The following is a 14630-nucleotide window of genomic DNA, read 5'->3' on the forward strand; positions in this document are numbered from 1 at the left end:
CCACTCTGGCCCTGGATTTCCCACACAGGCACAAGCCTTGGGTCCCCTTGCCAATGTCCTGGGGTGAATCCTGTCTCTGCAGCATCAGAGGAGGAACCAGAGGAGGGCTGAGGCTGATGGGTGAGGCTCCTGGTTCAGCTCCGCCTCTCCTCCATGGATTGCTGTGTCCTGGGCAGGTGTTGATGTCTCTGCTGCTACAGACAAGCCCCAGGCAGGTCACTGAGCCAGCTGAGTCCAGCAGGACAGGGGCCAGCAGTGGGACCAGCCTCCACAGGCCCATCTCCACCAGGAGAGCCCATCTGGGCAGCCAGTCCTGGTGACAGGACACACACACCAGAGATGGGATCTGCTTTCCTGAAGTCATGCTAAGGCTGGCTGATTCACTGTTCTGAGAAAGCTCTAATTAGATCTGTGAGCCAGATGGAATGCTGACAAGGGAGAAAAGAAAAAAAATCCCAAAAACCCCTTTGGTCTTGTTAGAGAAGCAAGGAGAGGCTGTGTGGATGGAGGGACTGGGGCAGCATGGGAGTCCCAGGCCAGTCCCCAGCTGTCCCCGCAGCCCAGGCTGTCCTGTTAGGGCTGACACTGCTCCAGAGCCCCTGGCACCCTGTGCTCTGTGCTCTGCAGCCCCATGGCACTGCTGGCACCCTGTGCTCTGTGCTGTGCCTGCCCCATGGCACTGCTGGCACCCTGTGCTCTGTGCTGTACCTGCCCCATGGCACTGCTGGCACCCTGTGCTCTGTGCTCTGTTGCCCCATGGCACTGCTGGCACCCTGTGCTCTGTGCTGTGCAGCCCCATGGCACTGCTGGCACCCTGTGCTCTGCTGCCCCATGGCACTGCTGGCACCCTGTGCTCTGTGCTGTGCCTGCCCCATGGCACTGCTGGCACCCTGTGCTCTGTGCTCTGTTGCCCCATGGCACTGCTGGCACCCTGTGCTCTGTGCTGTGCCTGCCCCATGGCACTGCTGGCACCCTGTGCTCTGTGCTGTGCCTGCCCCATGGCACTGCTGGCACCCTGTGCTCTGCTGCCCCATGGCACTGCTTTTACCCTGTGCTCTGCTGCCCCATGGCACTGCTGGCACCCTGTGCTCTGTGCTCTGCTGCCCCATGGCACTGCTGGCACCCTGTGCTCTGTGCTGTGCAGCCCCATGGCACTGCTGGTACCCTGTGCTCTGCTGCCCCATGGCACTGCTGGCACCCTGTGCTCAGTGCTCTGCTGCCCCATGGCACTGCTGGCACGGTGCTGGAGCAGCCTGCAGTGCTGTCACCCACTACAGCCCAGGCTGCCCTCCTGGCACAGGGAGGGGGCTCTGTGGGAAAGCCCCAGGGCTGCCCCTCAAGGGCACATGGGGCTCCCTCTGCCCAAGCCCCTGTCAGTGCCCAGCACTGAGGGGCAAAGGCAGGCAGCTCCCTGGCGGCACGGCTGCCTGACTCAGCTGGGCACCCCGGGCTGTGAGCTGGGCACAGCCAGGCACAGCTCACTGCTCAGAGACACAGGAATGGCCCACCCTGGCTCCTGCAGTGCCAGCCCAACCTCACACAGCTCAGCTGAGCACCTGGAGCCTGGGCACCATGGGGTCCCTGTGGGCACAGACCCTGGGCACAGACCCCGGGCACCATGGGGTCCCTGTGGGCACAGACCATGGGCACAGACCCTGGGCACCATGGGGTTCATGTGGGCACAGACCCTGGGCACCATGGGGTTCATGTGGGCACAGACCCTGGGCACCATGGGGTTCCTGCATGGGCACAGACCCTGGGCACCATGGGGTCCCTGTGGGCACAGACCCTGGGCACAGACCCCGGGCATCATGGGGTTCTTGCATGGGCACAGACCCTGGGCACAGACCCCGGGCACAGACCCCGGGCATCATGGGGTTCTTGCATGGGCACAGACCCTGGGCACAGACCCCGGGCATCATGGGGTTCCTGCATGGGCACAGACCCTGGGCACAGACCCCGGGCACAGACCCCGGGCACCATGGGGTTCCTGCATGGGCACAGACCCCGGGCACAGACCCCAGGCACCATGGGGTCCCTGTGGGCACAGACCCCAGCACCACGGGGTTCCTCCATGGGCACAGACCCCAGCACCATGGGGTCTCTCTGGATCACCCAACCTGCCGGGCACAACCCCCTGGATCAAGCACCATGCCCATGCCATTGTAGTAAAACATTTATTTGTTCAGGTGATTGAAGCTACCATGTTTACAGCTCGTGACCTCACCACTGGTGACATGGAACATGACTGGGACCGCAGCTGCTGCCACCAGATTCTTCATCATCATTTTTAGTTATAAAAAACTTGGACACCAGAAAAAACAGGAATTTCAGACTTCAAGTGGCAGATGGAGCTGGGAAACCTGTGAGGGGGAAGACAGTTTCTCGAGGCAGCCGACCTGGAGGGCCTGGGCTGCAGCTTCAAGTAAAGGTTCCGGAGGGTGAGCCAGAGGTCAGTCCTGGGACAGGTGGAACCGGAGCGATTTCTGCCGAGGAGCAGCGTCTGGGGCAGCGTGTTCAGGGAGGGCACAGGGGCTGGTGTCCTGCAGAGAGGCCCCGGCTTCTGCACAGAGAGACAGAACACACACAGTGAGGGCACGGGGAGCAGCAGCTGCCCTTCCATGGCCGAGGTGGCACTGATGTGGGACCACAGCAGGAGCTGCCCTGGGCCATTCTGGGCACAGCACCCACCAGGAGCAGCCACGGGGCCAGCCTGGGCACAGCACCCACCAGGAGCAGCCACAGAGCCAGCCTGGGCACAGCACCCACCAGGAGCTGCCATGGGGCCAGCATGGGCACAGCACCCACCAGGAGCAGCCACAGAGCCAGCCTGGGCACAGCACCCACCAGGAGCTGGCCTGGGGCAAGGCTGGGCACTGCACTGAGGGTCCCAGGAGCTGCCACAGAGCCAGCCTGGGCAGGAAGCAGCAGCAGACCCTGCCCTCAGCCCTAGCACCCACTGACCTGGTGCCATGTGTCCTGCAGAGGCTGGGACAGCAGAGGATGGCAGCTGACAGGGGACAGGGCTGAGACTGGGATAACAGGGGACTGGGATAACAGGGGACTGGGATTAGACAGGGGTGACAGGGGACTGGGCTGAGACAGGGGACTGGAATGACAAGAAACAGGGCTAACAGTACCCAATGTCCCCACCAACACCTCTGCCACAAGTCTTGTCACCATCAGGGAGTGCAGCACAGCGCTGCTGCTGCTGCTGCTTCAGGGGAAATCCAACAAGACAACCCCCAGAACCAGCAAAGCTCATTGTTCCAGAACCTGGGAGTTCTCCATTCTCTAGATTTGCTGCTGCCCTTGCACAGGCCAAGCCTTTGCCCACGGCAGGGACCCCAGCTCTGCACGCTGCCAGGGGCCACAGAGCTGGGGACAGCAGAGCAGAGCAGAGCAGCAGGGGGGCACAGACACAGCACCCACCTTCCTGAGGAGTGTGTGCACCAGGAAAGGTCACTGCAAGCAGGGTGTGCCACGTGTCACTGTCCTGCCCCAGCAGCAGGGGGGCACAGACACAGCACCCACCTTCCTGAGGAGTGTGTGCACCAGGAAAGGTCACTGCAAGCAGGGTGTGCCACGTGTCACTGTCCTGCCCAGGGCACGGGGACAGCCCATGGGGCAGCTGCTCCACCTCCTCACCTGGTGCCACTGCTCCTGGCACCCAGCACAGCCCCACTTACCTGGGGCAGTGCAGGCGTGCCACTGCCACGTGCCAACACCAACCAGGCACCACCTCAACTCCTCTTTGGGTGCTGTGGGTTACAGCCCCTGCCGGGGGGCACAGGATGGGTAAAGCAGAATGTAATCTTACCCCCCAAGGCGTTGCAGCTGGACCCTATTACTAAAGATTAGGAGCAGGCTGGATGATAACAGGCAACACCTGTAGCCAATAAGAACAAGTGGTATAAAAGAGTGGATTGGTGGGAACTGGAGTCAGATGGCTGCTGCAAGGTCCAGGAACAGGCAGTGCTCAGAGGAGCTGCCTATGACAAACATTGAGGAGGTGCAAGACTCTGAGGATATGGAACCCTTGCACCATAATGATAATGGAACTCTTAATATACAAGACAACATATAATGATAATGGAACTGTTGTGATTTATAAGACAACAAGCTCCCATAGTACAGACTGGCCACATTCCAGGTGGGGTCCCTGTGTGCCCGTGAGGAGGCTGGGGCAAACCCTGTCTGGTTTTCCTCTCCCCCACTCCCAGCAGTGGGAATTTCCCCTGCAGAGGAGGTGGCACAGCTTTCACACAGCTCTGCAGGTGCCTCCAGAGCAGCAGCCTGGCAGTGCAGGAGCAGAACCAGCCCACACCAAGCCAGGCACAGCAGCCCAGGTTCACCCCTCAGATCCCTGACCCAGCCACTGCTAAAGTGCAGCTCTGGAGCCACCTGAGGTGACACAGCAATCCAGCACGGCGGGGTCTGGCAGCCCAGGCTGTGCCCCAGGCCCAGCACACAGGGACACGTTTGAAAAGGGGAAAAGCAGAACCACGTTATTTGTGAGCAGGACCCTAAGGACTGGCCAGTTTGGTGCTGTTAAACCAGAACTCTGACCAACGTTAGCATCACTGCCAGGAGAAGGCACCGTGCAAGTGGGTGGCTGCTGCTGGTGCAGCTTTTGGGCAGTGATGGGGCACCCTGAGGGGCAGCAGCACCGTGGAGCAGGGAGGGGAATGCTGTGAGTGAGCACAGGGCTGGCAGACAGCTGTGCCCGCGTGTGAGTGGCACCCTCAGGCTCCAGTGCCCCAAAGCTCCAGCGTGGCTGAGGCTCTGCTCCCGTGCCTGCTGGGCAGAGAGGTGACCCTGGTGCCAGCTGTAGCCTTTATCCCTGGTCTGAAGCTGTTCCCAAGGCAGCAGCGTGCCCCTCTCTGTGCTGGTGCCCGCTGTGGCTTCGGGCACACTCTGCCATGGCACAAGGGCACACACAGCTGCCCAGGCCTGCCCACCCACCACAGCTCTGTGCCACTCTGCTGGTCTGGGATGTTCCCAGAGCAATGCCCAGCAGGGCTCTGATGGTCCCTGTGACGTGGCACAGCAGGCAGGAGCACTCTGTGCTGGTGGCACCAAGGCTCCAGCCATGCTGCCAGCTGGGGTGGGAGCAGCTCATGCCAGGAGCTCTGGGGCTCTTGGGGCAGCGCACCCCAGCCATGCCAGGCCCTTCCCAGCCAGGTAGGGGCTGCCAGGAGCTGTGTCCCCTCCCCACGCACACGAAACAGGGGGTGCCAGGAGCTATGTGCCCTCTCCCCATGCACAGGGCACAGGGCAGGGCTGTGCAGCTCCCTCTCCATGCACAGGGCACACAGCAGGGCTGTGCAGCTCCCTCTCCATGCACAGGGCAGAGCTGTGCCGCTCCCTCTCCATGCACAGGGCACAGGGCAGGGCTGTGCAGCTCCCTCTCCATGCACAGGGCAGGGCTGTGCAGCTCCCTCTCCATGCACAGGGCACACAGCAGGGCTGTGCAGCTCCCTCTCCATGCACAGGGCACAGGGCAGGGCTGTGCCGCTCCCTCTCCATGCACAGGGCACACAGCAGGGCTGTGCAGCTCCCTCCCCATGCACAGGGCACAGGGCAGAGCTGTGCAGCTCCCTCTCCATGCACAGGGCACACAGCAGGGCTGTGCAGCTCCCTCTCCATGCACAGGGCACAGGGCAGAGCTGTGCAGCTCCCTCTCCATGCACAGGGCACACAGCAGGGCTGTGCAGCTCCCTCTCCATGCACAGGGCACAGGGCAGAGCTGTGCAGCTCCCTCTCCATGCACAGGGCACACAGCAGGGCTGTGCAGCTCCCTCTCCATGCACAGGGCACACAGCAGGGCTGTGCAGCTCCCTCTCCATGCACAGGGCAGAGCTGTGCCGCTCCCTCTCCATGCACAGGGCACAGGGCAGGGCTGTGCAGCTCCCTCTCCATGCACAGGGCAGGGCTGTGCAGCTCCCTCTCCATGCACAGGGCACACAGCAGGGCTGTGCAGCTCCCTCTCCATGCACAGGGCACAGGGCAGGGCTGTGCCGCTCCCTCTCCATGCACAGGGCACACAGCAGGGCTGTGCAGCTCCCTCCCCATGCACAGGGCACAGGGCAGAGCTGTGCAGCTCCCTCTCCATGCACAGGGCACACAGCAGGGCTGTGCAGCTCCCTCTCCATGCACAGGGCACAGGGCAGAGCTGTGCAGCTCCCTCTCCATGCACAGGGCACACAGCAGGGCTGTGCAGCTCCCTCTCCATGCACAGGGCACAGGGCAGAGCTGTGCAGCTCCCTCTCCATGCACAGGGCACACAGCAGGGCTGTGCAGCTCCCTCTCCATGCACAGGGCACACAGCAGGGCTGTGCAGCTCCCTCTCCATGCACAGGGCACACAGCAGGGCTGTGCAGCTCCCTCTCCATGCACAGGGCACAGGGCAGAGCTGTGCAGCTCCCTCTCCATGCACAGGGCACACAGCAGGGCTGTGCAGCTCCCTCTCCATGCACAGGGCACAGGGCAGGGCTGTGCAGCTCCCTCTCCATGCACAGGGCACACAGCAGGGCTGTGCAGCTCCCTGCCCATGCACAGGGCAGGGCTGTGCCGCTCCCTGCCCATGCACAGGGCACAGGGCAGGGCTGTGCAGCTCCCTCTCCATGCACAGGGCACAGGGCAGGGCTGTGCAGCTCCCTCTCCATGCACAGGGCACAGGGCAGGGCTGTGCAGCTCCCTCTCCATGCACAGGGCACAGGGCAGGGCTGTGCAGCTCCCTCTCCATGCACAGGGCACACAGCAGGGCTGTGCAGCTCCCTCTCCATGCACAGGGCACAGGGCAGGGCTGTGCCGCTCCCTGCCCATGCACAGGGCACACAGCAGGGCTGTGCAGCTCCCTCTCCATGCACAGGGCACACAGCAGGGCTGTGCAGCTCCCTGCCCATGCACAGGGCACAGGGCAGGGCTGTGCAGCTCCCTCTCCATGCACAGGGCACACAGCAGGGCTGTGCAGCTCCCTCTCCATGCACAGGGCACAGGGCAGAGCTGTGCAGCTCCCTCCCCATGCACAGGGCACACAGCAGGGCTGTGCAGCTCCCTCTCCATGCACAGGGCACAGGGCAGGGCTGTGCAGTTCCCTGCCCATGCACAGGGCAGGGCTGTGCAGCTCCCTCTCCATGCACAGGGCACACAGCAGGGCTGTGCAGCTCCCTCTCCATGCACAGGGCACACAGCTGTGCAGCTCCCTCTCCATGCACAGGGCACACAGCAGGGCTGTGCAGTTCCCTGCCCACTGAGCCAGTGGGCACAGGGCAGGGCTGGCATGGGGACACGCTGCACAAACAGGGGCACACTGGCAGCAGGGCAGCAGCACCATGGACACAGGGTAAGGACACAGCAGGACACAGCAGGAGGGCAGCCCAGGCACAGAGACACAGCACAACACCCAGCTCTGCCCAGCACAGCCCAGCCCAGCTCTGCCCAGCCCAGCAGAGCCCATCTCCCCCAGCACAGCCATCTCCACAGAGGGCCTGGCCACTGCAGGCAGAGCTCAGAACTTCCTGCAGCAGTTCCTCCCGTGAACAGGCCCTCTCATGGCTATAATCCAGACAATCTGTACCTGAGCAGCAGCACACAGAGCCCAGCTGGGCAGGGAGGCACCCTGGGCTCAGCCCCTGCAGTGCCCTCCATGGCTGGGGTGGTGCTGGGGCCACATCCCCATCACACCCATTCCATCACCTGTGCTGAGGAGTCATTGCAGCCTGGGGGAAATAACCTGGTGTTGTTCTGATCCAGGGGCATCTCAGCACTTTTCTGTCTCACAGCTGGCAACCCGTGGTTTTTGCAGAACAGAAAGGACAGAGAATTCCCTCCTCCATGAGGATTCCCAGACTTTGAATGAACCCTGAATAAAACCAATGTCCCACTGCACAGTTATTCCAGTGGGAACAGGTGATTCCATGCCCAGGGCCCTCCCAAGGGATGAATGATCCTGTCAGCCAGGGAGAGAAGCTGGCATGAGAGGAACCCCTGGCTGCCCAGATCCCCTTTCCTGCACTGTCAGCAGAAATGAACCAAACAGGGCCATATGGTCCCTGCACACTGCTTGACACAGAGGCACCGTGGACAGAACATCAGCTGCAGTGCTTAGAAAATTATTCCTTTGAGTGAAAAGTTACAAATATAAAAATAAACTTCCTTAAACCACAGGACACCATTAGTATTTTAGCATTTTCACAAAACATCACACAGATTTAGGTCCAGTTTTAGACAACATATAAAAGCATTTTCATTGGATGTTTTTAAAATGCATGATTAGACCCAGGCACTCCACAGCAAACCTCTGACACCCTCCCTGTACCCCAGGGCGGGGGAAAGGTGCCTCTGCCAGCACAGCCCCTCACTGGGGCTCAGACCTTCATGTTTGACCCACACTGGGCAAAGCCCTTGGCATCAGAGTGCCAGACCCTGGACAGGCCACCCCTGTCCCCCACAGCACGTGTTTGACAGCTCCCCTCTGTTCGTGCAGTGCTCATGGGCTGCCAGAGCAATCCAAGGAGGGATTTATTGTATTTTTTTTAAACTTTTTCCAGCAGGAAGCAGGCTTTCTCATTTTGAGGCTTTCTTTCCTATTTGGTCTCTGCATTTCCTGAGGGAAGCAAAAAGGGTTCCTAAAAAAGAAGCAGCCTCTTCCTTTTAGGTCCTTGACACCAGCCTCACTGACTTTGTTCTTCTCTGACAGGCAATAAAATCATTCAGAGCAGCCCACACTGGCCAAGAGCATCAGCTCCTCACTGCAGAGTCCTGGGGACACAGATGGGGTGCCAGGGGCTGTGCCCCACTCTGAGATGTGCCCCCACAACTGCCCTGGGGCCAGCTGCTGCCCTGGCTGGAGCCAGGCTGGCCTCAGGCACCGGCCTGAGTTACTGTGCCCCCAAGAACAAGCATACAGGGTATAAAATTTAACTATTCTCTCACTTTTATGGCCACAAAGCCCATCATGAACCTGTTATTTGGCATCTGAGAATGCACAATGCTCAAATATTCAGAGTTAAGCTGTCTCTAATTTGAATATGATGACCATATGAGTTTAATTAATATTAACTGCAGGCTTCCCTTTACAGTGAGCAGAGCAGCTGCCATCCACACAACAGAATCTGCACCTGCTGTCCCCTGCTGCTGTGGGATTCTGTCCCTGCAGAGTGGCCCAAAATCACTCCATCCCACAGGCACAGCAATTAGGAGCAGCTCAAAGGTGAGACCATCATCATCCAGCCCCTCAATGCACTCAGGGACTGAAAAGAACTGGACCAAACCATAAAGTTCTGAGGAAATATGGCCCAGGAGTCTAGGACAGCAGGAGATGACCACCAACACCTGACCAGCTGAGGTGATAAGGACCGTGACCCTGCTGGCTGCAGCCCTGCCTGCCCACCTGTCTGCCCACCATGCCCACCTGCCTCCCCACCTGCCTACCTGTCTGCCCACCTGGCTGTCCACCTGGTCACCTGCCTGCCTACCTGTCTGCCCACTTGGTCACCTGCCTGCCCACCTGCCTACCTGTCTGCCCACCTGGCTGTCCACCTGCCCACCTGCCTGCCCACCTGTCTGCCCACCTGCCCACCTGCCTCCCCACCTGCCCACCTGGCTGTCCACCTGGTCACCTGCCCACCTGCCTGCCCACCTGGTCACCTGCCTGCCCACCTGCCCACCTGGCTGCCCACCTGGTCACCTGCCCACCTGCCTGCCCACCTGGTCACCTGCCTGCCCACCTGGTCACCTGCCTGCCCACCTGCCCACCTGTCTGCCCACCTGTCTGTCCACCTGCCCACCTGCCTGCTCACCTGTCTGCCCACCTGGTCACCTGCCTGCCCACCTGCCCACCTGCCTGCTCACCTGCTGGCCCTGCTCACAGCCCTGCTCAGCTGTGCCCAGCACCCCGAGGCGCCCCAGCCCCGCTCCCTGCCCAGGGCTGCAGGACAGGGCGCTGCCTGCACCACGTCTGGGTGCCCTGGGACATGGGGCAGGCACTTCTCAGAGAGAGCCAATATGGGATCCCAGCTCAGGCTGTGGGATCCCAGCTCAGGCACCTCTCAGGGAGAGCCAATGTGGGATCCCAGCTCAGGCTGTGGGATCCCAGCTCAGGCTCCTCTCAGGGAGAGCTGCTGCGAGCTCCCAGAGCTCTATCAGTGCCAGCCCCAGCCAGCCAGAGCCAGCACAGGGGAAGGGCCCCGTGCCCTGGTGCCTCCTGGTGCCTCCTGGTGCCCCACGGCGGGAGCTCTGCAGCAGCACCAAGGCCCGGCCCCGGCAGGGCAGTCACCGCGAGGCTGGCTGGCGTACCGAGTGAATATTTTATTTTACACAACATAACAACACAGCGTTGTTGCTCCTGTACAGCATCTGCCTAAAAACAAAGGCAACACCATTGTCACGGAAAAGAAATATACAGTCTGACCGGTTTAAAAAATATCATTTTACTGATTGATCCAGAAGTGGTTATTTGTTAGCTTGGAGGAAATTGCATTTCCTTTATAAAAGGCTTTTTCTGTGAAAACTCTCTCTTTTGTTTTCTGCTACCGCAGAACCAGGAAGCCAGTCCTAGAGCAGGGAAGGCACTGGTGCTGTTTCGTGCTTTTTTTCGCCCCTTAATCTTTTTTTTCCTTTTTTTTTTTTTTTTTTTAATCTCTGAATGTTGCCTTCGGTTTTGATATTAAATAAAACCAAACGAAAACTAAATAAACCCCGTGTGCACTGGGTGGCTTATACAGAACCCCGCATGAACAAGCCATTAATCAGCGAGACAGCAGTGGACATCCAAATCCAATTCCCTGGGAAAGGGAGTTTCACACAACGTTTGGTGGTTTTAGTTAAAATAAAAATTTAAAAAAAAAAAAAAAAAAGAAAAAAGAAAAAAAAAAGCAGGTCACACAGTGCTTTCCAATATCCACTCAGAACTGGAGAAAGGTGCTGCTGTTCCGCTCTGGGCGCAGTCTGCCTGGAGCAGCATCCCGTTCATGGACATGCTGCGCTTGGAGCGCAGGCCGGCGGGGCCGCAGGGCTCCAGCAGCTCTCCGCCCAGCGAGCGCCGCCGCTTGGCGCGGCTGGCCTCGGCCGGCAGCGTCAGGAACTTACTTGGCTTGGATTGTGCTCTTTTGTACGTGGGGGCCGCGTCGGCGCCGCGCCCGGCCAGCGTCAGCGCCGTGGAGTTGTTCCTGTTGGAGTTCTGGGGCTCGGCGCCACCGCCCGCCTCGCCCTGCGCCTCGCTGCCGGGCTTGGGCCCCGACTTGCGCTTCTGCTTCTGCGGCGGGGCAGCGCTGGGAGTCCAGGCGGGAGGCAACGCCGAGGTAGTGGTGGCCGAGTCCTGGCCGGAGCCGGTGTCCGGTGACTGCGCGGCGCCGTCGGCCGCAGCCTTGCAGCACTGGACGCCCTCCTCGTGCCCGAGAGCCTGCTTGGACATGGACTGAGACAGCGCCCCGCCGCAGCCCTGGATCTGAGCCCCGTTGGTCTGCGAGTACACGTTGCTGACCTTGGTGGCCTTCTGCTGCCCGTTGTTGTTACACACCTTGTAGCGGATCATGAGGATGATGATGAACACGAGCACGGACGCCACAATGATCCCGCCGATGATGATAATCATGGTCCCGCCCAGGAACTGGGACTGCATGAAGTGGCAGCGCACATAATCCTGCTCGGTGGTGAACTGCGTGCAGCCCACCACCCTGGTGGCCGTCAGCGAGGTGATCCCGTCGTCGTAGATGGCCAGGACGCACAGGTCGTACATCGTCCCCGCGGCCAGGTTGTTGACCAGAAAGGTTTTGCTCGTGGGAGGTATCATTCTGGGGGAGAAGGAAACCAGTGTGAACGAACCTGGCGGACACAGCGGCACTTTCCCACCCTGTGGGGCAGCCCAGGCTGTGCTGGGCACCACCACGGCTTGTCCACTGTCCCCGTGGGGCTCATCTCCATCCCCCTGCAGCTCCTGCCCGGCCTTCCATGTAGCAGCAGTCACTGCCAAGGCCCCTGGCACAGCTCAGCATGGCAGAGCCCCCCATTAGAACCACCACATCAAAAACGTGGAACCACAGGACCACAGAATGGCCTGGGTTGAAAGTCACATTTAAAGACCATCTAGTTCACCCTCCTGCCATGGGCAGGGACACCTTCCACCAGACAAGGTTGCTCTAAGCTCTGTCCAGCCTGGCCTTGGACACTTCCATGGATGAGGCACCCACAACTTCTCTGAGTAACCTGTGCCAGGGTCTCACTGTCCTCACAGGGAAGAATTTTTTTCAGTTACCTGATCTACATCTACCCTCTTTGCAGAAGAAATGACCAAGCAAAGCCAGTGCTGAAGGGTGCAACAGCTACACCTGGCAGCACAGAGCCCCCCTGCACTTCCCCTGCATGGGCATCGCCAGAAAGTGCTGTGAGGAACATGCTCACAGACACTGTCCTCCCTGTGCTTCCACAAAGCTGAGCACATTAGGCACCATTTAATCCATCTACCTTCACAACCTTTCTCAGATCAGTTCAGAGGATTAGAGGTCCACTTGGATTACCTAAAAATAACACTGTTCTAAGTAATTTTCCCGCTTGTGAGTAGAAATGGCACGAGTCCTTCCTGAGGCTCCCACCACGAGCTGCCGGGGCTGGGCTCTGCTCAGCTGGCACGGCATGGCACAGGAACCGCAGCAGAGGGGTGCCCAGGCCAGGGCCACACGGCAGCACCACGCACCCAGCACGGTCCCACGGGGGCAGGCTGGGGCTGCCTTACCTGTAAACAAGGGAGTCATCGTAAGTACCATTGTACTGGATTTGAAACATACGTATCCCAGGTATATTCCTCTGAAAATTGAATTTCAGCAGAGCCGTGGAGGACGTCGCTTCCGCAACGACCACCTTCTTATCCTGGCTGACTTTAGTATCCCCGTTACTACTGCTGGCGTTGGAGCCCGACTTGGTGGATGTGGAGATATCCGAGGAGCCCGGGTCAGGCTCGTGGATGTGGTTTGTGCTGTTCAGCAGGTGGGGCAGTTTGATGATGTGCAGGTCCACGGTCTGCGTGGCCTCCCCCGCGGGGTTGGAAGCGATGCAGGTGAAGGAGCCCGTGTCCTTCACCGTGGTGATGAGGATGTCGAGCGTCCCGTTGTCGTACACCGTGGACCTGGTGGCGTTGGAGATCAGCTTGCCCTCGGGCGAGATCCAGTGGATGGCTGGCTCGGGGTCACCGCGGGCCTTACAGCGCAGGGCCGCCCGCTGCCCCTCCAGCACCCGCAGCTCGTGGGTGTGCCGCGTGATGAGCGGGGGCTCGCACAGGAACTCCTCCTCGGGGATGGACCAGAAGTACCGGCCCGACAGCAGCGTGGGAGAGGCACAGGTCTCCAGGTCATCCTCCCTGGAAAGGCGCCTCAGCCACAAGAGCTCACAGTTGCAATGCAAGGGGTTCCCACCAAAGCTCAGCGCAAACGTCGAGGGGCTGATAATTCCTGAGGTTGCCAGCACCTGAGCGCGCTGGAAGAGCGGGTCAGGCGGCAGCTTCTGCAGTTTGTTGGACGTGACGTCCAGCCTGGTCATCTTGTGGAGGTGGGAGAAGGTCCCCTTAGGAATATGGTCAATCATGTTGTGGTCAAGACTGAGAGTGTGCAAACTGACCATTTTCTCCACGGCATCCCAAGGGATGGTTTCCAGATTGTTGTAAGACAAATCCAATTCCTCGAGAGCTAAAACATCATCAAAAGCTGTGGAAGAAATTAAAGTCAGCTGATTGTTGTTCAGTATCAAGTGGTGGAGATTGGAGAGCCCACTGAACATGTCATTAGTGATCTTAGTCAATCGGTTGCTGTTCAAATGCAGAGCCCGCAAATTGCGCAGGTCGGCAAACGCGTGAGGTGTGATAAAACTGATTGTATTCCGGGACAGCGTCAGGTCCACCAGGCTGGTCATGTTGGCAAAGTCTTTCCTTTTAATGTTTGTAACAAAGTTGTCTGCCAGCCGCAGCTCCACAGTCCTCCTGTCAATGTTGGGAGGAACAAACAAGAGCCCTTTCTTGGCACACAGGGTGGCGAGGTTGGGAGACAAGATCTGACAGACGCAGCGCTTGGGGCAGATCTGAGCTCGCACCGCTACGCCAATGAACAGCAGAAACAAAAGCAGTTTTTCCATTGTAGAACAGATTCAAGAGCCTGCAAGGGAGAGCAGACAACGGTTAGTCTCTGTGAGATAAGACAGGCATAATAAAAGAGCCAAGACAGACAGTTTGAGGTTAAACCATGGAACTGAAGTTCAGGTGGCAGCGAGCCACCCTCCCTGTGTTACCTGGTCCTTCTCCATCCCCCCATCCCAACACAAGAATGCCTGCCAGGAGTGCAGCTGAGAGTCAGGGATGTTTGCAGCTCCATGGATACACATCAACACTCATACAAATGACAAAGCCATTGGGAAGCCACCCCTCGGGCCCCTCCTGCTAGAGCCCATCCTGCTGCCCAGTGCAGCTCCACATCCCAGCAGAGCCCCTGCCCTCTCAGGCTGGCCATAATGACAAATGTCCAGGTACAGAAAATGAGGAGTGGCTCATGTGTGCTTCACTTGCTAAGCTGAAACTTTCAGAGGCCTTGAAATCACAGCAGCTCAATGGGTTTACAGCCATCTCCACTGAACATTTAAGCTCT

General features: G+C 59.5%; 1 protein-coding gene across 2 annotated transcripts in view; it reads right to left on the bottom strand.

Annotated features, from left to right (window-relative positions):
* Window positions 1-2163: 2163 nt before the first annotated feature.
* The window catches only part of LRFN5 (leucine rich repeat and fibronectin type III domain containing 5), a 48753-nt gene continuing 36286 nt past the window's right edge, over window positions 2164-14630 (bottom strand). The window contains exons 2-4 of one of the 2 annotated variants that reach the window (XM_036384513.2): window positions 12737-14144; window positions 11095-11798; window positions 2164-2563 (exon numbers count right to left, since the gene is read on the bottom strand). In XM_036384513.2, the coding sequence (XP_036240406.1) occupies window positions 2454-2563; window positions 11095-11798; window positions 12737-14124 (2202 nt within the window). In that variant the 5' untranslated portion in view covers window positions 14125-14144 and the 3' untranslated portion in view covers window positions 2164-2453. Of the gene's footprint in view, window positions 2564-10294; window positions 11799-12736; window positions 14145-14630 lie in introns of those variants that run through there. The other variant, XM_036384512.2, reaches the window with a different exon arrangement.

Source organism: Molothrus ater, chromosome 6 (assembly GCF_012460135.2).
Source record: "Molothrus ater isolate BHLD 08-10-18 breed brown headed cowbird chromosome 6, BPBGC_Mater_1.1, whole genome shotgun sequence".
Taxonomy (NCBI): Eukaryota; Metazoa; Chordata; class Aves; order Passeriformes; family Icteridae; genus Molothrus; species Molothrus ater.